Consider the following 26,160-nt stretch of genomic DNA (forward strand, 5'->3'; position numbering starts at 1 on the left):
ACAAACTTCCAGTTATAAGATAACTAAGTCATGAGGACGTAATGTAGAGCATGGGAACTACAGTCAATAATACTGTATTGCATATTTGAAAGTTGTGAAGAGAGTAAATCTTAAAAGTTACCATCACAAGAAAAAAAAATCTGCAACTATGTATGGTGATGGATGTTAACTAGACTTATTGTGGTGATCATTTCACAATATGCCTAAATACTAAATCATTATGCTGTACATTTAAACCAATACAATGTTGTATGTCAATTAAATTGCAATAAAAAATATACATTCTAATACAAAAAAAGAAATTTTATTATTATTTTACTATATAACATTTTAGTGAATATACCCAACTGCATTTCCTCAAATGGCAAATGAGACCCAGGATAACACTTCTCTTTGATTACTGAAAACCTCAGTATCATCTGTCTTTTGGAGGATCCAGTTTCTTACGACGTCTATGATACCTGGAAAAGAAAATATTTAAGATAAGATTATTTTAATAAAAGTTAACTGTTCTTGATAGAAATATCAAATATCTATGATTAGTTTGCTGTTTATTAGTACTCAACGAAATCAAATGAAAACTTATATATATACTGTTACATACATCTCTATAGATAGATACTTTTTAACAATAAGCCATATTTCCCTACTGTGAAAACTGTTTTCTATTAATTAAGCATTTTGGAAAATTTTTCAGATCTTGAGATAATTTCAATATGGCAACCTGAAGGATTGATCTTTAATTAAAAACTAATGATTGCCCTTTTTTTCTAGTTTTATTGAGAAAAACCTGACATACATCAATGTATCAGTTTAGGGCATACAGCACAATGGTTTGATTTACATATATTGTGAAATCATTACCACAATAGGTTTAGCTAACATTCATCTTCTCATATAGAGACAATAAAAAGAAAAGAAAGAATAATAAGAGGAAAACAATTTTCTCCTTGTGATGAGAACTCTCAGGATTTACTCTCTTAACAACTTTCCTATATATCATACAGCAGTGTTAGCTATAGTCATCGTGTTGTACATCACATCCCTAGTACTGGAAGTTTGTACCTTTTGACTACCTTCTTCCAGTTCCTCCTCCCCTGACCCCCCTGCCTCTGGGAACCAGAAGTCTGAACTCTTTTCCTATGAGTTTGGGTTTGTTTTTTTTTTTTTTTTTTTAAGATTCCACATCTAAGTGAGATCATACAGCATCTGTCTTTCTCTGTCTGACTCATTTCACTTAGCACAATGCCTTTAAGGTCCATCCATATTGTTGCAAATGGCAGGATTTCCTTATTTTTAATAGCTGATTAATATTCCATTGTATATATACACACCACATCTTCTTCTTTTTTTTTGCTGAGGAAGATTGGCCCAAAGCAAACATCTGTTGCTACTCTCCTCTTTTTTCGCTTGAGGAAGATTAGCCCTGAGCTAACATCTGTGCCAATCTTCCTCTATTTTGTATGTGGGTCACCGCCAGAGCATGGCCGACAAGTGGTGAAGGTCCATGCTTGGGATCCAAACCTGCAAATCTGGGCTAGCAAAGCAGAGTGCACCAAACTTAACCACTATGCCACATGGCCAGCCCCTATACCACATCTTCTTTATCCATTCATCCATTGATGGACACTTAGATTGTTTCCATGTCTTTGCTATTGTAAATAATGCTGCTTTGAAATGAGGGTGCAGATATCTTTTCTAATGATTCTCTTTATAGGAAAGAAGCAGCACATTGTGAACACGCTGAACATACTCTATCAAAGTTTTATTTAAAAGGAGATATTTCCCTCTAAATGGGGGACTCAAGCTGCAAAAGCATGTTTTAATATACAATAGGATACAATTAGTGATATGTTTATGAGAAAATGTGCACTGTCACAAAAAAATGGAAGAAATACAAATTAAAACAGTGAGGAAGCTTTTACTTGTTTTCTGATTGCAAATATTTTTAAAATCATAATCTCATTCCAAGCACAGGTGTGGTAAAATAAGCAATATCTATATATACTAACATGGAACACTAAGTTGTAGAATAATACATATAGCATAATACCGTCTACGTAAACATTTCTACAGGTACTTTTAACGGCACAGAGAAAAAGCATAGTTTTCTTTTTTTTTTAAAGATCAGCACCTGAGCTAACATGTTGCCAATCTTCTTTTTTTCTTTTTTCCTTCTTCTTCTCCCCGAAGCCCCCCAGTACATAGTTGTATATTTTAGTTGTGGGTCCTTCTAGTTGTGGCATGTGGGATCCTGCCTCAGCATGGCCTGATGAGCGGTGCCAGGTCCACGCCCAGGATCCGCACCGGGAAAACCTCGGGTCACAGAAGCAGAGTGCGTGAACTTAACCACTCGGCTACGGACTGGCCCCAAAACACATTTCCTTAAGGGTCCAGTTATGTGCCAGATCATCAAGGTTTTACTAGTGTGGTAGTATCCCTGAAAAGTGTTCTTTCAAAGCAGCTAGGCACCAGAACAGGGGTTTGGGAAGTCACAAACTTGCTGAAATTATTTATAAAAATTTTGAATGTGCATTTTTCTGCAAAGTGGATTTGACTGGATTCTCAATAAAGTCTGTGGCCCTAAAAATGCTAAGAACTATCCTATAAAAATGTGATTCAGCTTACATTGTTCAACTATTTTCACCAATCAAGACCAATTGAAAAATACTTGTGACCCTGATAGCCCTAAACTTAATAGTAAGTCGTTACATGCTCAAGGAATGTCAAATAGCATTTACAGATTTCTTCTCATGTATGAATTTCAATATATGCTACAATCACTAGCTAGAAGCAAGCAACCTTAATTTTACGGTGTCCTTATAACTTATCACCCAGACTGGGACCCATTAGAGAATAAAAACCCATCCTATTAATAATTAACAAAAGAGTTAAACTGAGACTATTCTTGGCAAACCAAGACGTATGCTGCTACCCTTCTTAAACTGCACAATGACTCAGTGACATCTGGAATATCTGTCCACAGTTCTTTTTTTTTTCTTTCTGCTTTTTCTCTCCAACTCGCCCCATACATAGTTGCATATTTTAGTTGTGGGTCCTTCTAGCTGTGGCATGTGGGACGCCACCTCAGCGTGGCCCAACGAGCAGTCCTGCGGCCAGGATCCGAACCAGCAAAACCCTGGGCTGCCAAAGTGGAGTGCGTGAACTTAAACACTCGGCTACCGGGTAGCCCCTGTCCACATTCTTAATCCAGAGCAGAACTTTACCTCCTGGCTCTCACTGCAGTAGGTCTTCAAATCTGTTTCCTACTGATAGTAGTATCTAATTTTTGTTCCCTCCATGGGAAAATATTAAAGTAGTTCTTCAAATAAAGTGGTACTGCTATTTTTACATTTATAGTATTGCTCTATATTTTAGAAATTTAGAATTACTTTTCAGATCCTTCTTACTTTCCATCTAGCCTCTTTCAACTCTCCTTTCTTTCAACATAATTTTACATTCAGTGGAGCTATGTTTGCTTACTATTTTCTTACTTAAGAGGTATGAGAATTAGGATCACTCGTTCATTTTATTCACTCATTTTAAAATGTGCATCTACCATGTGCTAGGCACTACTTCTATGTGCTCAAGATTCTGTAGTACACAAAAAAAGTCAAAATCCCCACCCTCATGAAGCTTACACTCCAGTACAGGAGATAGAAAAACAAGATAAATAACTTGGGCAGAGAAGGCTTCAGTGAGTAAAAACCTGAAGGAAGTCAGAGAGTGTTGCTAAGATCAGCAGGAAGAGCATTCTATGCAGAGTGAACAGCAAGTACAAAGGCTGTGAGGCGGAAGGAAGGGCAAGCTCAAAGAACAACAAAGAGGCCATGTGGCGGGAAGAGAGTGACCAAGGAAGAGAACAGTAGGGAATGAGGGTGGAAGGATAATGAGGTCAGATCACGTAGGTTCTTGTAGGTAACAGTCAAGGCCTACAGCTTTTCTTTGAGTGAGAGGGGAAGCTGCTGGAGGGTTTTCAACAGAAAAATTACAAGAACTACTGGAAGTTTTAACAGGGTTACTCTGTGTGCTAAGAACAGACTGCAGGGAAGTAAAGACAGAAGCAGGGAGACCAGTAAAGAAGCTACTTCAATAAACCAGGAAAAGGATGTTGCATGGACCAGCATGGTGCAGAGGAAATGGTGATAAATGGTCAAATCTGGATACATTTTGAAGACAGAGCTAATAGGATTTGCTGATAGACATGATGGTGAGTGTGAGATAGAGAAGAGTTAAGAACGGCACCAAGGTTTGTGGCCCAAGCACTAGAAGAATGGAGGTGGCATTAACTGAGACTGGGAAGGCTGCAGGAGAAGTCGGTTTGAGGGGGACCATCAGAAGCCCAGTCAGAGACACATGAAGTTAGGGATACCTATCAGACGTATTGAGTAGGCAGCTGGATATACAAGTCTGGAGATCAGAGGAGAGGTCTCGACCAGAAATAGATTTGGGAGCCATCAGCATGCAGATGGTATTTAAAGCCATGAGACCAGAAGGGATCACTGTCTTAGAGAACAGGACAGGACAGAGGAGAGATTCAAGGACTGCTCCTCCTGGCACTCCAAAATTTAGAGATAGGGGAGAAGAGAAGGAATCAGCAAGAGAAACCAAGCAGTATATGAACTTTAGCTATGTAAAAAAAGAGTTTCAAGAAAGTTACTAAGGTTCAATTAACAAGAAAAATAACAGAAAACTCAAACACAATCATCAGGAATTCTGCAATATTGCTAAAATGACATGTTCTGGAAAGAATTATATTGGAAGGAATGCTCCATCACTTTTGATTTTTTTCATGCCAACTGAGGAAAACTGAAGAAAGGAAGAAGAGCTTGTACACAGATGCTGGCAACTGAGGGGACTGACACGCCCTAATTCTTGACTACGGGCAACACTAAAGGCCAACAGGAGATACCTCAGGGGCAGCTGTGGAGGGCAAAGCAACTCAGAATCGGTTCTCAACAACTATTTACAGAGGGGCTATCAAATGTAAATTGCTGTAGAGAGTACAAAACAAATGGATTTCCATAAGGAGTAACTTTCAAAGAATATGTTCGAAGCCACATGACTTAGGTAAATATAATGTAATAGCTAAGTTAGTTTAATATGTTCTCATCACCTGTAGTATTATCAAACAGGAAGTAGCAGGAGCCTCATAGTTATATATGCTATTTTTTTAAATCAACCTTTGCATATTGAATATAAAAACAGTCATTCAGGCAAAAGCAGAGGGTAGGGAACTAGAAGTTCTATTTATCCCCAAACACAATGTCTTGGGTTTCCTTGTCACCCATCTCCCATGCTTAAGAATTCAAATAGTTCTAGCAGTCAGTCTTGGTATAAAGCCCAAATCTAAGAATCTTTGAATTGCCATCCTAAAGTAAAGTAAAGTAAACAAGATTAGGAAAGGCCTAATCATCAGGATTAGGAAAAGGCAAAATCCAACTCACAGATTTGGTAGTAACAATTTAACTTCAGATTTTCAGACTTCAGATAATCTAATGACCAATGTTTATTGGCCACAAGACTATTTCAGCACCAATTCTACATAGTCATACTGCCTACAATCCCAGTCCACCCACCTTGGGTGAGGCCAACAATTAGATGCAGGTAGCTCAGGACTGAATGAGATGGGGCAATATCTTAGGCTCATAAAGCCCTTGGGGACCTTAATTAAGAACCTGGGGGCTGGCCGGTGGCCGAGTGGTTAAGTTCCTGTGCTCTCCTTCGGTAGCCCAGGGTTTTGCTGGTTCGGATCCTGGGCGCGGACATGGCACCACTCGTCAGGCCACGTGGAGGCGGCATCCCACATGCCACAACTAGAAGGACCCATAACTAAAATATACAACTATGTACTGGAGGAGTTTGGGGAGAAAAAGCGAAAATAAAGATTGGCAATAGTTGTTAGCTCAGATGTCAATTGTTTTTAAAAAAATAAAACAGAATATGATAACGAGAAACATCTTAATTCACCTGTGACCTACCCAGATAAAATGGAAATTAGACAAACCCACATAATTTCATAGCTGAACACCGGAAATAAAACTTCCAAAAATCACTGGGAAATTTACCAGTGGACCAACCCACAGTAAAGTACCATTTCAAAGAGAAGGTGAACACCTTCAAGAAGCTGTGAAGATAATTAGTTAAGACAATATTCCATCAGACAGTAACTTAGCACCCATACATTTTATTAAGGGTGTTGTATTAGAGGTCTTGTGGAAAATTACAAAACAGAAGATGCATTCTTGATGAAGAGAAAATAAGGTAGAGCACAAGTAACCAAAAAATTACCTACAAATATAACATTAACAGATACCTAATAAACTATAGTTATATATAGTTGTGCTAATGGGGTAGTAAATATTCAAAGTGACTATACTCAAACGAAGTTTCATGAAGGAATTGAGCTAACAGCAATGGCAGAGGAAGAGTGAATGTACAGAAAATCAAAGAAAAAAGCATTTAAGATGGCTTGATACTGCAATGAAATCAGACTGGAAAGCAAAATCCAATTATATACCACTTATAAGAAATCCACTTTAAATATAAAGACAGATAAATTAGATTTCAGAATAAGAAATATTAGCAACAATGGAAAAAAACATTTCATAAACATAAAGGTGTCAATTCATCAAGAGGGTACAACAATAATAAATGTATATACACTGATAACAGAGCTTCAACATACGCGAAGACAGATAGAATTGAGAGCAGAAATAGAAAAATCCAATTACAGTGGTAGATTCCAACATTCCTCTCAAAATAACTAATTAAATAGGAAATTAATAACAGTATAGAAAACTTGAACAACACTAACAGCCAACTAACTAGACCTAATCAATATTTTTAGAAAACCACTGCCAACAATGGCAGAATATACACTTTCTTTTCAAATGTACATAAAACATGCACGAAGACAGACCATAATCTGGGCCATAAAACAAACCTCAATCAGTTAAAGACTGAAAGCAAACAAAGTATGTTTTATGATCACAACAGAATTAAACTAGAAATCAGTAACAGAAAGATATCTGGAAAATTTCAAAATATCTGGAAATTAACACACTGCTAATGGATCAAAGAAGAAATCACAGGAAATTAGAAAACATTTTGAACTGAATGAAAATGAAAACAAAACATGCCAAAATCTGTGGGATGCAGCTAAAGCAGTGCTGAAGGGGGAATTTATAGCACTAAATGTTTCAATTAAAAAAGACAGGTTTCCAAACAATGTACTTTAAGAAATTAGAAAAAAACAAATTACATCCAGGGTAAACAGAAGGAAGGAAATAAGAAAGAGCAAAAATCAATGAAATAGAAAACAACAGAGAGAATCAATGAAACCAAAAGCTGGTTCTTAAAAAGATCAACAAAATAACAATACCAGGAATGAATGAGGGGTGACATCACTACAGAACATAAAAATATTAAAAGGATAATAATGGAATATTATGAAAAAATGTGTGCAAATAAATTAAACAACTTAGATGAAATGGACAAATCCCTTGAAAGATAGGAATTACAAAAGCTTCCTCAAGAAGAAATACACTGAGTAGCTCTACATATTGACTACAGGAATTGAATGTGCAGTTAAAAACCTTCCCACAAAGAAAACTCCAGACCCGGATGGCTTCACTGGTGAATTCCAACATTTAAGAAAGACAGAATACCCATTCTACATATACTCTTCCAAAAAACTGAAGAGAGAATACTTCCAAACCCATTCTATGATGGAAGCATTACTCTGATACCTAAACCAGATAAAGGTATTATAAAACAACAGACCAATATCTCTAATAAGCAAAGATATAAAAATTCTACACAAAATTTTAGCAAATTGAATCCAACAATCCATAAAAAGAATAATATATCACAAACAAGTTTCTTATAAATTAAACATGCCCTTATCATACAACTGAATAACCATACTCCTAGGTATTCACCCAAGAGACAGGAAAACACATCAAGGCAATGTCTTGTACTTCAACGTTTATGCAGCTTTATTCATAACAGCCGAAAACTGTAAAGAATCCAAAATGTCCACTAATTGATAAGTAAACAAATTGTGGTCTATCCATATAAGAGAACACTACTCAGAAATAAAAAGGGACAAACGACTGGTACACACAACAACATGGGTGAATCCCACAAGCATTATACTAAATGAAACAAGCCAGACACAAAAGGTTACATACTGTATAATTCCATTTACATGAAATTCTAGAAAAGGCAAAAAATAAAATTCTAGAAATTCATAAAATCCTAAAAAGTGACAGGAAGAAGATCAGTGATTACCAGGGGTAGAGGTTAAAGGGAGGGAATTGACTGCAAAAAGGCATGAGAGAACTTCTTGGAGTGATGAAATGGTCTGTATCATGATTGTGATATTGATCATCAACTGTCAAAACTCATGGAATCGTATAGTTCAAACTGGTGAAGTTTTCTGTATATAAATTATACCTCAAAAGAGACTATTTAAGAAAAGATTCTCCAAAAAGAGTGAGTTAAGAGGAAAACTATGAGTAGGAGACAATATTAACAATATCAGTACTATATTATGATTGAGTATATACCATACGCCAGGTGTTTGACCCATATGATTATATTTTATCTCAAAACCACAATGCAAATTAGGCATTATTATTTCTACTTTCTTTACTAGATAACAAGATTGAGTAACTTGGTAGTATGTAGCAGGTGCAAGATGATTTAAGTCAGCCCAGGACTCTCTAACACACAATTGCACTCTCAGAAAAGAGTTTTACTTTATTGGAGTTTAAAAAGCACAAACATGAGGTAGGGATACTCATATATGTAGAATTTAACAGTGTTTACCTATGGGGAACAGGGTATGAGTAGGTATAAAGAGGAGTTCTATTTTATACTTTAAATACTTCAGCATTGTTTAAAAATACTTTTTTCTTAAACAAGCATTTTATACTTTTTAATACTTATTAAAAAATGTTATATATCCCCAATTATTAAAATGATAATCCCTTTTTTTGACTGCTATAACTTAAAAATTGTGAAATATTTGGTAGAACATCCTTCTATATATTGCCTGATGTTTTAGGAGAAGTGGTCTCTGACATCTAGAAACCAACACTTGAAAATGGCTTACATTAATCCAAAATATATATGTAGATGCAAAATAAATACGTATTGAATGATCAATGATCACACATTGCCTTATTTAAAATTCTGAAAGATGACGCATCTCAAGGACAACACCTACAGGTAAAAATTTTCTTTATATCCATAAGCTAGTATCTGGAGTTTTTCTGTTGAGCTCTTTATTAGGATAAATATTGGGACAATTAATTGCATCTAATTAAAGTCTGCCTACAATTGAAAATGCTTAGTAATCCTGATGGGACAAGACATACCAGGAGATTAAATTAATTAGCAGTCAAAAGTTAATTAGCAGTAACAAGATTAAATAAGTAAATAAGATTAAACATAGGCGGGGTACTAAACACAAAAGTCTGAAGATAACATGCTTGGTTTTAAGGTTTCCTAATGGTCTTCTTGCCTTCAATCTTGCCTGATTCAAGTTATGCACCTTTAGAGGATTTTCATAACTTCAGTGATTTGGTTACGAACAAAAGATGACAAAAGACTCCAGCAATACGGAACATGCAGGAAGAAAAGAGGTACTGAAAGCCATTACAGAAGAATTTCAAGATGAGGCTTGAACTAAAATATCTGGATAATGGGACAGAAATAAAAGACAAACATGAGAGATGTTATGAATCATGGATAGAAATCTTACAACACAGTAATGACTTAGACATTTGGCTATGAAATGGCATGCTAGTTTGTTTTCACACACCCTAACTTGCAATTACAAAAATAGGGGAAAACCCAGATAGCGTGCATAAACAAAGTGGGTACTAAATAAGAAAGAAAAATTAAGGAAGGGGATATAAAATAGAAGCAGGAATTGAAAGACACCACAGGCCAAGAAATCTCAGATTTTTTTCTTGGGAAATTGACACAGAAATACCACTTTTATTAGAAAGATTATTAAGGGAGCAGGTTTTTTAAGACAGGAAAAGAAAAGCCGTGTTTTGTCATAATAAAGTTAAAACTTCGGACAGATAATCTAGTTTGAAATATTCGAAGGACAATGATATTGGGAATAAGACCAAGGAAATGAAAAAATACAAGTAACAGAGCAGGGTGCACATTATCTATACAATGAACGTAACTGAAACTCTTAGAATGAATTTCAGCAAGATGTGGAGTATGAGGAAGAGCCCTGAGGAATATCTATTAGAACTAAGGATAAGGGAGGAAGTACCTTCTAAAGAGAAATTTAAAGAAGTAAACCCAGCTCTAGATCCATATATCCACCTGCTTTCAGAACTGCTTCCCACCAGATGATCCACAGACCCTTCAGACTCGACAGAACCAACCACGGGTTCATCTGCCTCACTTGCCAAACCTGTTTCCCCGCTTGTATGAATGGCAGCTCCATCCACCCAGAAACTTGACAGGCCTCCTATCTCTTCCCTCTCTCTCCTCACTCACACCCAGCCAGGTCACCTACTGCTGTTAATTAAAGTTCTTAAACACAGTCCTCTGTTTTATTTTCCCCCTTTCCTGACTCCAATCTTTCCATATATCACCTTATCACAAATACAGAGCCTACTTAAGTGTTTTTCTAATGCATAAAAACTGGGCATCTCACTTTGCTTCTTAAAATTTGGCAATGAAAATAAAAATCTCAGCTCTGCAGCACAACATAAAATCCTTCATAAGACCCTTCCTTCATTCTCTCCTCATCTTCTGGGTCCCATCCAAGCTGAACCACTTGCCATTTCCCCAGCATACTCTGTGACGTACTGTTCTCTCTGCCTGTGGAGTCTTTTCCCCATCCCCCTGGGTAACTCCTAACCATACTTCAAGGCTCAATCACTTGATTTGACTTACTGTACTATCTTCCCTCCTTGACTATAACAACTTGCAAACAAGGATTGTGTTTTTGATCACCCAGGACTTAGTAAATCAGCTTGATGAATGTATATTCATTAATTCCATAAGCATGTCCCACCATAAATGTGCCAGCCCAGGGCTAGTTGCTGGCTGACACAAGTGAATAAGAACAAAGTTCGCTCAAACATAAACAATAAAAACAGCCACTTCATAGTTTTGGTAGGGAAGAAGATAGATACGAAAGAAAGAAGAATCAAAAGAAGAAAACTAATCAGAGTCAGTCAGATAGGAAGTAAGAATCAATGTCATAAAATATAAGTACTTGCAAACAGAGGGGCAATTGTAGTTTCCAAAGGAACTGAGAATAACAAATACTGCCCAATCATTTGCTGCACCCCAATTTTTTTTGCAATAACTCAAAATCTGTTAAAGAAATGGATAAAGGGATCAGGACAAGATCAATGATTTATCAGGAAGATGAATAAAAACAATATGCTAAATGACTAGTCATGTGCCATATAATGATAGTTTGGTCAACAACAGACTGCATATAAGATGGTGGTCCCATAAGTTTAGTACCAAATAGCCTAGATGTGTAGAGGCTATACCATCTAAGTTTGTGTAAGTACACTTTATGATGTTCACACAATGATGAAATCAGCTGATGACACATTTCTCAGAAGGTACCCCTATCATTAAGTGATGCATGACTGTGTATCACCAAATGAAAAAATTTTCAAGAACTCTTGCAAAATTCACTGGAAGCTTTGGTTAAATGCTCTCATTAAAATAAAGGAAAAAAGTACCATGTCATTTTAGCTAAAGTATATACAGATTTAAAAATACAATATAATAGGTGATCTGCCAGGAATGTAAACTGGTGCAACTACTATGGAAAACAGTATCGAGGTTCCTCAAAAAACGAAAAACAGGGTCTGGCCCAGTGGCATAGTGGTTAAGTTCATGCACGCCACTTAGGCGGTCTGGGGTTTGCCAGTTCAGATCCAGGGCGCAGACCTACTTATCACCACTTACCAAGCCATGCTGTGGCAGGCGTCCCACATGTAAAGTAGAGGAAGATGGGCACAGATGTTAGCTCAGGTCCAATCTTCCTCAGCAAAAAGAGGAGGATTGGTGGTGGATATTAACTCAGCGTTAATCTTCCTCAAAAAAAAAACAAACTAAAAATAGAACTACTATATGATCTAGCAATTCCACTTCTGGGTATTTATCACAAGAAAGTGAAGGGGCCGGCCCCGTGGCTGAGCGGTTGGGTTCATGCGCTCCACCTTCAGCAGCCCAGGGTTTCACCAGTTTGGATCCCGGGTGTGAACATGGCACTGCTCATCAGGACACATTGAGGCGGCGTCCCACGTGCCACAACTAGAAGGACCCACAACTAAAAAAAAATATACAACTATGTACTGGGGGGATTAGGGGAGAAAAAGCAGGGGGAAAAAAAAGAAGATTGGCAACAGTTGTTAGCTCAGGTGCCAATCTTTAAAAGAAAAAAGAAATTGAAAACACTAACTTGAAAAGATAAACGCACTTGCAAGTTCACTGCAGCACTGTTTACAAAAGCCAAGACAAGGAAACAGCCTAAGTGTCCAACGACCAATGAATGGATAAAGAAAACCTGGTATATAAATAAAATGGAATATCATTCAACTATAAAAGAGAATGAAATCTTGCCATTTGTGACAACATGGATGGATCTTGAGGGCATTATGCTAAGTGAAATAAGTCAGACAGAGAAAGACAAGTACCATAGATCTCACTTACATGTGGAATCTAAAACACAAACAAGGCTACTAGAGAACGGACTGGTGGTTGCCAGATGCAGGGAGTCAGGGATGGGGGGAATGGGTGGAGGGGGTCAAAAGGTACAAATTTCCAGTTATAAAATAAATAAGTCATGGGGATGTAATGTACAACATCATGACTATAGTTAATAATACTGTATTGCATATGTGAAAGTTGTGAAGAGAGTAAATCTTAAAGGTTCTCATCACAAGAAAAAAAAATTTTGTAACTGTGTGTGGCGACAGAAGTTAACTAGACTTAGTGTGGTGATCATTTCTCAATATACACAAATATCAAATCATTATGTTGTACACCTGAAACTAATATATGTCAACTATACCTCAATAAAATAGACTGGGTGATCATATTGGGTGTGAATTTCTCTAGGGAGAATACAAACTTAGAAGTTTGTTAATGCAAGGTAAGTTATGTGTTCCTTTAGTGTGTCTAATAGGAGTTGAAGAAAATAGAACTTACTGTCCACGAGGATACCAACGGTGCTTAGTAGTAAAGAACATTTTGCTAAGTTGTTCTATCATAGGTCCTTGCTCTAAGTGTTCACTCTTTTCTTCTAATCTGGTTTTCAGCACTTGATCATGTGTTTCTTCATGATTATGCACAGGATCTGGCCGAGGGATAGGCTACAAAATAACCAGTAATGAACAGCATAAATAGGCAAGAATGTTAGCCGGCATCTGAGTGAGTTCACAATGAAACAATTACCATTCTCAACAATTTATTACAGTACCTCAAGGTGGGTAAATATAAGTTAACAGAACGATTTCACTTAGTCACATTATTCATTAAAGAATCAAAAATGTTTTTCTTCTCACATCAAATTTTGGGTTTTTTTCCCCCAATAATAAAAGCGTTACCTACAGTTCTTTTTTTCCCCTCAATAATAAAGTACTTATCATTTTAGTTTCTATTTCTCAAAACTGTAAGTTGTGCTCATTATTATTTTTTAACTTAGAAGTTTACAGTCTCTACCTTGTACATCATTAAAGTGAGAGACAATGAAAAATCTTTCATTGAAGGTGACATTTCTTACATCTAACAGAAGGAGGAAAAATTTCAATGTGTTTATTTTAGGTAACTGAAATGCCAATGCTTTAGGGTAATCTGAGTGGTTTTTTTCCCCCAAAGACACTACTTACTTAAAATCTCATCTCCTCCCCAACACACGAGTGATATAACATATTCCCATCAGTAACAGTGGCTCACTAAAGCCTTTAAAAATCACTGTCTTGGAGGGTCAGGTTACCTATATTTTAAATATTAAGTGATAATGTATGTAACACAAGATTGCAGCATTGCCTTGTTTCACAAATACCATACATATATATTACACTACAGTGAAAATCTAAATTTACAACCAGATAAGGAACAATTCAAACATGGATGTCCTCTTTACATCCATACACTACTAATGGCAACTACTATATTCTACCAACTGTATTAAATGTTACAACATATATTTATTTAATTTATGTACATGAAACAATAAGACCTCTTTAAAAGGCGATATATATATATATATATAAGTGCAAAAGGTGACACAATTGACTAAGTACATCAGAAATGCAAAGTAACAAAGATATCAGTGAGAAGTAAAATGGGAGCCAAGTCAGAGCCTCATCAGATAGTGCAGAACATATTCTACAAGGGATAATGAACATTATGAGTAAAGAAACACAGGGAAGAACACACAACAAAGACGTAATCGTAAAAAATGGATTTCAAGGGGCCGGCCTGGTGGCACAGTGGTTAAGCTTGCACGTTCCACTTCAGCGGCCCGGGGTTCACTGGTTCGGATCCTGGATGCAGACATGGCACCGCTTGGCAAGCCATGCTGTGGTAGGCGTTCCACATGTAAAGTAGAGGAAGATGGGCACGGATGTTAGCTCAGGGCCAGTCTTCCTCAGCAAAAAAACAGAGAGGGGGATTGGCAGCAGTTAGCTCACGGCTAATCTTCTTCTTCTTAAAAAAAAAAGGATCTCAAGAAACCAGATTATGAAAGACCCTCAAAGTCAGACTTAGAAGTAACAACTTGACATAAGTAGAAAAAGGGACCACTTACCTAGCATGGGAGGGAATAAGGAGAAAGTATTATGAAGAGGTTAAGAACTTGGACTTTAGACTCTGGTTCTGCCACTTACTAGCTCTGGCTCGGGGCCCTTGGGCAAGTTATTTAAGCTCTTAATTTCCCTTTCTGTAATATCAGCGAAGTACTATCTACCTAATAAGAGTTTGATGAGGATTAAGTGAAATAATAAAATATACTTAGCCGTCTCTCACACTTTAAGAGTTCAATAATGGTAGGTAGCTATTAACATTTCTATTAAAGCCTCAAACAGGAAAAAAGTGATCTAAATTTATTTTAAAGAAAAAGTGCTCCTTAGACACTTAAGTAATTTTAAAAGATCACTTCTTGTAAGTAAAGTGAAATATCAGTAAGTGTATTTGTAAATTACTATTAGACCCTGAGGGGTACTAGCAAACATGGGATTAGATCCTACAAACAATTTCCTCTCTAAGTTATTATACCTGTTGCTAAAGATCAAATGTTTTAAATATGATCAAAAAGTGATTTTCAAGTGTTCATAAATGTGCATTGTCTCTCTTCCTAGTCCCAAGTGGGCTCAATTCCAATATATCACAAATTGTCTCTGCTTTGTATGATTAAAAACTTTTTTTTTCCAGGGACATAGATAAAAGACATCGGAATTAACAGATTCTTCAAAGTCTACACCAAGAACCTCCGGCAGACTCAGAATTGATTTTTTGGTAGTATCTGATCTCCTTGATCAAACTTCAAAGAAAGGGTACATGAATGTTTCAGTAAAAAGGAAAACTAAAATAAAACTGACTATCAACTCTTAAAACATTCAGAACTGTCATCCTGAATTTCCCTTTTCTTAAGAATTTTTAAAATTTGACTTATGAAATTTTCCAGTAAATCAGCCACTAAAAAGAACTGATTAGTACTTAAATTTTTACTTTATTTTTCCAAGTCATTATTTTTTTGTCCCTGGTATAACATCTTTATTTTCCTAAATTAGAAATCCTAAATTTGAGAAAAACGTTTTTAGATTACTACTTTTAATAAAACATATACGTGGCAGAAGCAGAAAGAACAATCTTTTTACCTGGATCTAGGGAAGATAATCAACACGTTTTAGATTCAAATGTGAATTACCAGAAAACCAAAGATGCAAATCATCTCCACTTTCTTAAAGCCGGCCTCAGTTGGTATTTGTACCTATGACCAGGATCTTTGTACACAACGTGCTTCCCAGGGCTCGGAGAAGCACAGGGCCCACGAGAGTTGCAGCCCTACTTGCTTGAGAAAAGAGGAAAATCAAGTCTATATTTTTGTGTGTTTTTTTGGTAAGGAAGATTGACCCTGAGCTAACATCTATTGCCAATCTTCCACTTTTTCTTTGAGGAAGATTAGCCTTGAGCTAACGTCTGCTCCCAATCCTCCTCTTTTTGCTGAGAAAGACTGGCCCTGAGCTAACATCCGTGCCCATCTTCCTCTACTTTATATGTGGGATGCCTGCCACAGCATGGCTTGTCAAGTGGTGCCATGTCCACACCTAGGATCTGAACTGGCGAATCCCGGGCTGCCAAAGTGGAACATGCACACTTAACACTGTGCCACGGGGCCAGACCCTGCCAATCCTTTTCTTTTTGCTTGAGGAAGACTTGCTGAGCTAACATCTGTGTCAGTTTTCCTCTATTTTGCATGTGGGATGGTGCCACAGCATGACTTGATGAGTGGTGTGTAGGTTTACACCAGGGATCCAAACCAGTGAACCCCAGGCCACTGAAATGGAGCGCACGAACTTAACCACTAGGCCACCAGGCCAGCCCCAAGTCTATATTTTAAGCCCTGTCTGAGGATATTTATTCAGTGTTATGTACTGTCTTCATGAGATTTGTAAATCTGGTTTCAAAAACAGCATACTTTATTCTAACAGAAACATGTTTTCAAGAATGTTTCTTATTGCGCAGCCCAATCTATAATTTATTACTTGAGAAACAAAAAAATTTCATGCTTCCCTAGGTGAATGTCTCTTAGCCCTAAAACAGAAAACTCTCAAGCATGAAGAGGGAGGAACAAATTTATTCATTTAATCAACAAATATTTATTGTGCTCCTACCAAGTAAAAGACAGTGATTCCAGGTGCTGAGGACACAGAAAGGAACAAGAGAGAAAGCCCTGCCCTCATGAGCTTACATTTTAGTGGTGGGAGATAGACAGAAAAACAAGAAAATATCCAGTGTGCCAGAAATGATAAATGCTATGGAGAAAAGTAAAGCAAAGGACAATAGGGAGTCCAGCGGCTGGGGTACTACTCTACATGCAGTGGCCAAGGACGGCCTCGTTAGGTAATGAATAAGGAAAGATGTAAAGGAAAGGGAATAAACTTAGGATTTCTGAGGGAAAAAACATTCCAGGCTGAGGAAGCAGGAACTGCAAAGGCCCTGAGGCAGGAGCTTGTCTAATGTATGTGAAGAGCAGCAGGAGGCCAGTGTGGCAGCAGTGGAGTATGACGTGTAAACTGATAGGAACAGTCTTCTAGACTAGAGAAAGGAATACTGATGATTTGAGACAGGACACAACTGCTGCAACAAAAGGAGTGCAACAAAAAAGGGGAGGCAGGAAGTTGGGCATGTATGCGAGGGGGTGTGTACAATGACGGACCATGGAATCTACGCTGGGTAGGAGAGAAGTGAGAATGTGTGAGATACAGGAGGGACTGTGAAAAAGTGGTTCATCAATGAATGTAGTTCTCAATGAGGGGATGAACAATCCTTGGAGCTGGGAGATTAGGGGGAGTTGACAGTAAGCCAGTAGAATTCTTGAAATCTAGAGTGGGAGGAAGGAGGACCAGTTATTTGTGATTAGAACATCCCTGGGGTACAACCAGGTGAGTCAGGGCTGAAGTAGGGAGAAAAGATCAAGAAGTGAGAGCCCAGAGTATTAGACAGATCTTCTACATGGATACTGAAATAACAAAGAATTAGGATGGAAACAGTGTTGGAGAGTGTGACAGTACATGTACATCTTCAAGGAAGAGCGGAGGGGTGGGGGAGGGAGAAGAAATAAACTGCACGTTGGCAGATGATAGCAACAAAAAAAGATAGTAGAAGGCATAGTTTCATGATACAAACTACAAAGCTAGAAACTGTTAGGGAGAAGGAAAAATGGTCTGGAAGTGACAATGAGGAGCTACAGGGACATCTACTCCACCCCCAGGCCCAGTAGTAAAAGGGTATAGGAGAGAAAAGGGCAACTACTTAAAAGACTACTGGGGAAGCAATGGCCCTAGGGTACAGCTAGGTTTCTGCCAGAGCCAGAAGGTGAAGGCAAGATTCTGGAAGAGGTCAAGGTTATAAGATTATTTTACTGATGTAGTAAGTTCCAAAAGTATAGTGGAAAAGTTTTGAGAGTTGGGAGGGATAGAAAAAGGGTCAGATTCAGGATGCATGTGGATGAGAGTCTGGATGCTGAGAACTAACCTCAGTCTTGGGCTTCTTGGTACAACTGCCACAACAGGATAAAGCATGTAACCAATAATATACCATGAAATAACAATGGAAGAAGGCACAATTAGTGTGAGCTGGAGGGTTTACAGGTGAAAAGTCAGTGACTTAGGCCTATTTCCTACACATGGCTCAAAGAAATGAAACAAAAGAGGTACTGAATTATTGCCTATATCTGGCTAGTGTACAAAGCAGGCAGACAAAATGGTGAGGTTAAAAAGGGAATAAAGGGGCCAGCCCCGTGGCCAAGTGGTTAAGTTCATGCGCTCTGCTTCAGCAGCCCAGGGTTTCGCTGGTTCAGATCCTGGGCACGGACATGGCACCGCTCATCAGGCCACGCTGAGGCGGTATCCCACATGCCACAACTAGAAGGACCCACAACTAAAATACACAACTATGTACTGGGGGGATTTGGAGAGAAAAAGCAGAAAAAAAAAAAGAAGATTGGTAACAGTTGTTAGCTCAGATGCCAATTGTTTAAAAAAAAAAAGACCTGGGCCAAGCTAAAATAAATTGTACTAAAGTCAAAACAAAATTTCCTCTATCAAGTGCCTGGCTTTTGAAGAAATATGGAAAAAATAAAACTAGGCCACTTAAAATATATGCCCATGTTGGTCCATTAGAAAAAACTAACTAAAGTAAAAGAAATTTACCAAATATTAAAAGGATTACCAGAAGCAATACAATATAAAATTATGAAACAGCACTCTAAAACACAAGTTTTTAAAAATTTATTAGATTATAATATAAGGTAGCATGGAACAATTTTGCTTTGTAAGTTTAAACCAGGTGTTTGATCCCTACAGAAATCTACCAAATTTTAGACCAGAAAACTGATGCCATAATTGCGTTTAAATGGTTCACTCCGTGTACTAAAAGTAGCCTTCAAAGAAAGATGAAAAAGAAGTAAGACAAAAATCAAAAGAGTAAAATAAAAAAGCCAAAAGAAGATCTAAACCAATAAAGGAAATCAAACAACTCCCTTCTCTTTGGGTACTGTAAGAAAGTGTGAATATTTCTAGCAGCAAATTAAAAATTGTAAAAGATTTTCTCATACATACTTTTGTGTGTTCATATGGAATGTCCACAGAAGGGTGGTAGCAGACTATCGTCCTGCCATCAGAGGTCAAAGCAAGCTCCACTTTGCTAAAAAAGAATGTTTCAGAAACAGATTATACTGTATTCAAGGCAGAACGACTATTCTTAGAGCTAAATTAATTAATCATGAGTCCCTGAAGGATCAACGAGACGGCACTGGACTGGCAAACCTGGCACTCATATCACAGGAGACAACTCAAACCGTCCCCCAAATAAGTCAGCTTAAGTACCACAACAAACCCTTATTGCATGACCCACTATTTTACGTAAATTATTCTTCAGATTACATACTTATTTTTAGACTATCCAAATCTTTGGAAGAAATCTTTATGTTTATTCATCACTATCATTAGAACTTCTTTTCCTTATCTAAAAACTACGTTCAAACAGTTGTAAGAAGGACATTACTTGGTTAAATTATTGAAGTTGAAGACCAGCAAAGGACATAATCTTCCAGGTAAAGGATCACCTGAATTTCCAATCATAAAGATTGTGGCTGAGCAATTTTTCTAGATGAGAATTCCTCCAAGTGCCTTTGGCAGAACAGTACAACTATAGGAAGGGTTCTGTGGTCAAACAAACTTGGGAATTACTGAATATTACCCCTTCTCTCCATTAATATCCCTCAGAAGAACAGTGTTTGGGCAATACTCCTCTAAACACTTCTTCCCAGAATGCTCTGGCTGGATCTGATTCCTTCGGGTACCAACTAACCAAGCCTGGTTTTCAAAGACCCTGGCAACTACTATTGCACTTAGATCCATATACACTCTAAGGAGCACGACTTTCAGCTTTTATTAAACTTGTGTTCTCTAGGTGTCTATAAATTTAAGTTTCTAGGATTTCAACACCAACCAGATTTGAGCCAGATCAGCAATTAAACCATAAGGCGTGGTTTAGCTAACACAGGATAAGGTATTAGGTTGTTTCACCATAGCATGACTATAACGAACATAATCTATCAAATGATTTCTGATGAAGGACGGAGTTTACATAATGCAAAACACTTAGAACACTCAGTCAAGTTCAAAAAGTGTTACCTATTATCTAGTCTAATTTCATCAGTCTCTTAGTACTTACTAAATGTACAATTAAAACTCAAATGAAAATTAGTGTCAAGAGGGAAGAAAATATATTTTTACTAAAATTTGCAATAAAAACAATGTAGCTTAAAAAATATGTTGCAGTTTCTGCACATCAGACTCTGCTATAGAGAAAAAAGACATCTTATTCACATGTTATTCTCAGTGCTCAGTATAGTGACTAGAACTGAATACCAAATAAATTGCGGTTGAATTAAATATTCGTAATTTAGGATTATTCAACGTCAAACAAAAGACAAATAACTGCTTAAGCTAATAGATATGAATCCTAAGAGAAAACTAGAAAAACTAATTAACTTTTCCAGAAATCTAAAGAATGCTTTAGGAAGAAAAGATAGCATTTCTAACAGCATGTCTGTCCTACAACAAATTAAGTATTCACTGAAACAACAATGATAATGATTTTTATTTAAAATGTTGATAAGCCCAGATACTGGGTAAATAAGATCACTAGAATCATTTTTAAAAACAAAATTAAAAAAAAGGATAATCAGAAAAGAAAGAAGAAAACACCAAAACAAGAAATAAAATCAAATCATTTCAGATACAGCTAACATTATTTTTTTCAACTGAATTTTAATACATACCAATTATAGTCATCTGGAAGAGAAGAATACGTAGATTTATGGCAAACACAATATAAAGCTCCGTCTGCAAAAACCCCAAAACAGTAAAATGGATTTAGTTAATTTGAGCGTATGTTCTCACATAAATGTAAAACAAGTTTCACTCATTCAACCAATATTTACTGTGCTTTTACTATGCAACAGGGCTGTACTAGGAGCTAGGGATTCAACAACAAGTGAGCTCCAATCCCTACCCTCAGAAAGGGTACAAGTCTGATGAGAGACAGGTGAGTAAACAAATAACTCCAATACAAAAGATAAGCTCTGGGGCCAGCCCCAGTGGCCTAGTGGTTAAGTTCACTGTGTTCCACTTTAGCGGCCGAGGTTTGGTTCCCCGGCGCGGACCTACACCGCTCTGTTAGCACCCATTCTCTGCTGATGGCCCACATACTAAAAAATAGAGGAAGACTGGCATGGATGTTAGCTCCAGGCAAATCTTCCTCACCAAAAAAAAAAAAAAAAAAGATGAGCTCTGTTAGGACAGCCAAGCATGGGAGAGGGAAGGGCACCCGGACAAATTACAAACACAACTGTGCAGATTCAGGAAGACCTTTCTTGTGGATCTAAGGTGCTCTGAAGGATGAGGGAATAAGTAAGAGTTGGTAGGGGATGAGTACAATCCTCGCAGAGGGAGTAACAAGTGCCAAGGACCAGAGGTAAGAAAGAACAGGAAGTATTTGGGTATTCTAAAAACTCTGGTGTGACTGGAGCACCTAGTTCATAAATGGGACGTATTAACTGATGAAATACAAAGTAAATTGTTCAAATTTAACTTTCCTTAATCAAAATTCTCACATTTTAAAGCATATTTTCCTTTTTTAGAATACCTACAAATTCAAGAGCAAAAATTACTTTTTAAAAAGTTGTGAAAGGTTCTTCTATGTTCAAAGAAAGGGTGTTCTTTTAAATATATAGAAAAAAATGTAAATGTCCCTCAGTATAGTTAAAAACCAGTTCTGAATATATCCTGGTTGAAGCCAAGGATCAGCTTCTCTCAGATGAGCCTCTTGCTCCTCAGTATGGAACACCATCGCCTCTTTGCTCAAATACCACTCACCCTTCAAAGTCAAAGGCTTCTCTCCCACGAAATCCTTTTTCCCCTCCCTGCCCCACAAGCCCCATCACAGAGGGAAGAGTTGTCTGTTTTACATGTCCCACAACCAGTGCCTCATATGACACTGCCATTCCTTCTTTGCAGACTTTATTTTTTTTCTGCAAGTTATTTATGTGATCAAAGATGTGTTTTCCGTCTTTGCATACATCTCCCTTCCCCAAGGACTGCATATACTTAGAGGTCTAAATATAAATTCTCATCCCAAAGCATAAAACGTACCTTAACAAAATTCACTATTTTAAAATATTGTTCAGCAAAACGTCAACCCCCAAATTCTATTGATATAAGATAACAAAATATAAAGAATCAGAAATTTAACCTCATCTCTCAAAAAGATTTATTAATTTTCAATTATCTGTGCTAATATACAGGAAGATTCAGTAAGATAAATCAGCAGATAATGTAAAAATCATTTACACATATTTTATTTTCTTGTTTGACACTATTGGGGATCTTCCTAATTATGCATGGATTGATATCAAAAGAAGTTTGTATTCTCTGAATACAAACCAGCTAGGTGATGTACACATGTGCTGAAAGAAACAGGGTTGGGTGGCAGAGGCAGGACAAATAGAATTAAGTGTTCTTAGATAGGTAGCAGGGAAAACTCAAGACAACAGTATTTCAGTTCCACAAGAAACTGTAAAATTTCTAGTCTGCACTTACATACACATTTGTTCATAGCCTCATGACATATATCACATTCTACCTCATACTCCTGTTATTTCTTGTTTCCATAGATGTCTGCTTCACCAACAAGTCTAAATAAGACCGTTAAGGCCAGGAACCACACCTTGTTCATTACTGTGTCCCCTATAGTGGCTACTAATAAAGTGAATGCCAAACTGCCTCTAAAATGTTAACTTCTGGATAATTAATACTTGAAAAACTCACCTGACATTTTATCAAGAGAAAGATTCTAGATACAATAAGTATCAGAGGTTCTAAATGTATAATTAAGACTGATGCCAAAGTTAACATGAATTAACCCAAGGCAACTAAATGGGCCAAAAAGAATGTCAAGAGACTCAGCTCTCCATTTTTTAAATGGCTATGTACATAGATAAAACACAAAGCGAATACACCAAAATATTAACAACAATTATCTTCGTAAGATGGAATTGTAAATATGCCCTTTAGCGGTTAAGTTCGCACGTTCTGCTTCAGCAGCCTGGGGTTCGCCGGTTCGGATCCCAGGTGCGGATATGGCACAGCTTGGCAAGCCACGCTGTGGTAGGCATCCCACATATAAAGTAGAGGAAGATAGGCATGGATGGTAGCTCAGGGCTAATCTTCCACAAAAAAAAAAAAAGAAAAAAAGAACTACTAAAAAAGTACTATGTGAAAACAGTAAATATAAGTGATTCAAACCAGACAAAGTTCCTCTTTATCAATCCCTCACTTACCCTCAGCTAAATGCCACTTGTGGTCTACACAGATAATCTATTTGGTCCCCACCTTTGACTCTACATTGATACATATACACATACACATGTATATGGTAGATTATCTTTTAAATGCACAAACGAGATCATATAATAGATATTGTTTCATGACATACTTTTTTTTCCCCTTCTATTTAGAGATCTTTCCATGTTGGTAACAGTTGTACGATATTCATAATAAAGGTGTACCATAACTTATCCACCCCACTTTTGACATATATTTAGGCTTTCTCCCCTTTTCTGTTATTGCAACCTCTCCTGCTATTAACAGGCATATACAATAACCAAACACTTTAAATCTTCTACAATGAACACGTATTTCTACATTATTTGAAAAAGTTTAAAACTGGTTTTAAACATTAAAAAACTCACTTACTTTGAATTGGAAATAAATGTTTCAAGATGGTTCTGCTTGATATTGCCCATTTTACTGCTGCTAATGCCATGGTGAATCAAGATGCTTATCAGCTGTTACGAAAGAAAATGATTTGAAGAGAAACTTCTTTTAAAATCTGCTTCTAGGCATACCTATTTTCATCCCTGAGTAAGAGAAAAAGAAAAATGAGTTCTACCTATGGGAAATTAAAGTGACACAAGATAGGGGACGGCCCCATGGCCGAGTGGTTAAGTTCACGCGCTCTGCTTCAGTGGCCCAGGGGTTCTCGGGGTCGGATCCTGGGCGCGGACATGGCACGACTCATCAAGCCCCGCTGAGGCGGCATCCCACATGCCACAACTAGAAGGACCCACAACTAAAATACACAACTATGTACCGGGGGCTTTGGGGAGAAAAAGGAAAAATAAAATCTTTAAAAAAACAACAAAAAAGTGACGCAATATACTCAACACTACAAGAACAAGACAGGAATCACTACCTAGAACTAGTCACCTAAAGCAAAATTTTTAGGCAACTTTCCATTTCTATGCAATACAGAAGAGCAACATCATCAAAATAGATCAGAAACCCCAAAACTATATCCATTACTGTTTCTCTCAAATGTAAACTTCTCGGCACCTCATGGAGTACTTTCCTTTGAATCTATGCTCAACAAATCTGTAATTACCCTTAGAAACAGGACACATGCTACACGCAGCGGCCTCTTTCATACTGCTAGTGTGTCTGTGTGCAAACTCCCAGGTACCACACACAAGATCTTATCACATCTCTTAAAGTAGTATTCTGTTTCTCATTAAATGAAGGGCTATCCTTGGCCTATTAAATACTGATTTAGAGGAACACAGATGAACACCCTAAAGTCCAAAATAAAATCTCACCCTCTTGTCTACGTATAAGGGTTTTAACTTTCCAAAGTGCTTTCACTACTATTTCATTTTACTCTTATAGTAATCATGAGAGGTACCTTTATTTTGATTCATGAAGAAACTAAAGTACAAAATTTAAATGACTCGCTTCCAAGAACTCTGGAGTCAGTCACTTACAAACTGGGAAACTTTGGGCAAGTCATTAACTGAACAACCTTCAGTTTCTTCCATGGCAAAGGGGGAAAACAACCACAACCTCCATGCTGTTGTGGGTAAATGACATATAACCAGACACATAACAGTTGTTACATGCCTTGGTTTTAACTGGCCTCGATGACTACTCTTTCCCTTCCCCTAGAGTGAAAAAATGGAGTTAGGACACAGACTGCAAAGTCTTATTTGCTAGGCTAAATAGTCAGTACATTAGCACTGCTTTTCCTGTGTTCACAGAGTGTGCTTTTTACAAGTTACACCCCGCTTTCCTATACGAACATTATGTGCTCTTTCATAAGTCTGTGAAGGAAACATTTCCATTTTATACATTAAGAACCGAGGTTCGGCACAACTAGAACGACCTGCAACTAGAATACACAACTAGGTACTGGGCGGGTTTTGGGGACAGCAAAAAAAAAAAAAAAGAACCGAGGCTCAGAGAGGTCAAACGATTTCGCAAACCAAACGGAGCAACAAAACATTTGGGGGAACATTAGGTCCCCTCTGTCCCAGGCCAAGAGGCAAGCACATCCGGCTGAGGGTCAGGGACGTCACCCCACGGAAAGCTAGAGGGTAACCCCTTGGCCCAGAATTCAACCCCCAAGCAAAAGCTGCGGAGAGTCTCGGAAGGCCCCAGGTTTGAGGGACTGGCCACCAAGAGCACGGGGCCTAGCACCCAGGGACAGATTCGCAAGACTTGGACCTGGAGGAGTCCTCGAGCGATCGGCTGAGGCACTAGGGGGCCCCACAGGAAGCGCACGGCCACATGCCGGCACTTCTGCAGAACGGACCGAGTCTAATGATGCCAGAGGCTTTATCCTGCCGCGAACAACAGGTAAAGGACCTCTACACCTGCCGACAAACCTTCTGGGCCTGCTCAGCTTCTAGGGACCCCTTGACCGTACGTGGAGAGTGCAGCGGTTACCTTGACAGCTGCTCACTGCGAGCCCGCCATCTTGCCTCAATCCGGGTCCTAGGAGACACGGCTCCACGCGCCTTCCTGT

The 26,160-nt window shown here is 37.7% G+C and overlaps 1 protein-coding gene across 3 annotated transcripts; it reads right to left on the bottom strand.

Annotated features, from left to right (window-relative positions):
• Positions 1–285: 285 nt before the first annotated feature.
• On the bottom strand, positions 286–26,160 carry MRPL42 (mitochondrial ribosomal protein L42). 3 transcript variants are annotated; one of them, XM_046646387.1, is made up of 6 exons: positions 26,082–26,160; positions 24,057–24,220; positions 21,083–21,146; positions 19,356–19,440; positions 13,219–13,382; positions 286–461 (listed from the first exon to the last, which is right to left on the bottom strand). In XM_046646387.1, the coding sequence occupies exons 2-6, from the start codon at positions 24,124–24,126 to the stop codon at positions 416–418; spliced, it is 429 nt and encodes a 142-aa protein (XP_046502343.1). In that variant the 5' UTR covers positions 24,127–24,220; positions 26,082–26,160; the 3' UTR covers positions 286–415. The 3 variants fall into 3 exon arrangements, with proteins under 3 accessions (XP_046502343.1, XP_046502346.1, XP_046502345.1); XM_046646390.1 differs by having other exon boundaries at positions 24,057–24,148; positions 26,082–26,141; XM_046646389.1 differs by lacking the exon at positions 26,082–26,160 and adding an exon at positions 26,021–26,081.

The sequence above is a fragment of the Equus quagga genome, chromosome 19 (assembly GCF_021613505.1).
Source record: "Equus quagga isolate Etosha38 chromosome 19, UCLA_HA_Equagga_1.0, whole genome shotgun sequence".
Taxonomy (NCBI): domain Eukaryota; kingdom Metazoa; phylum Chordata; class Mammalia; order Perissodactyla; family Equidae; genus Equus; species Equus quagga.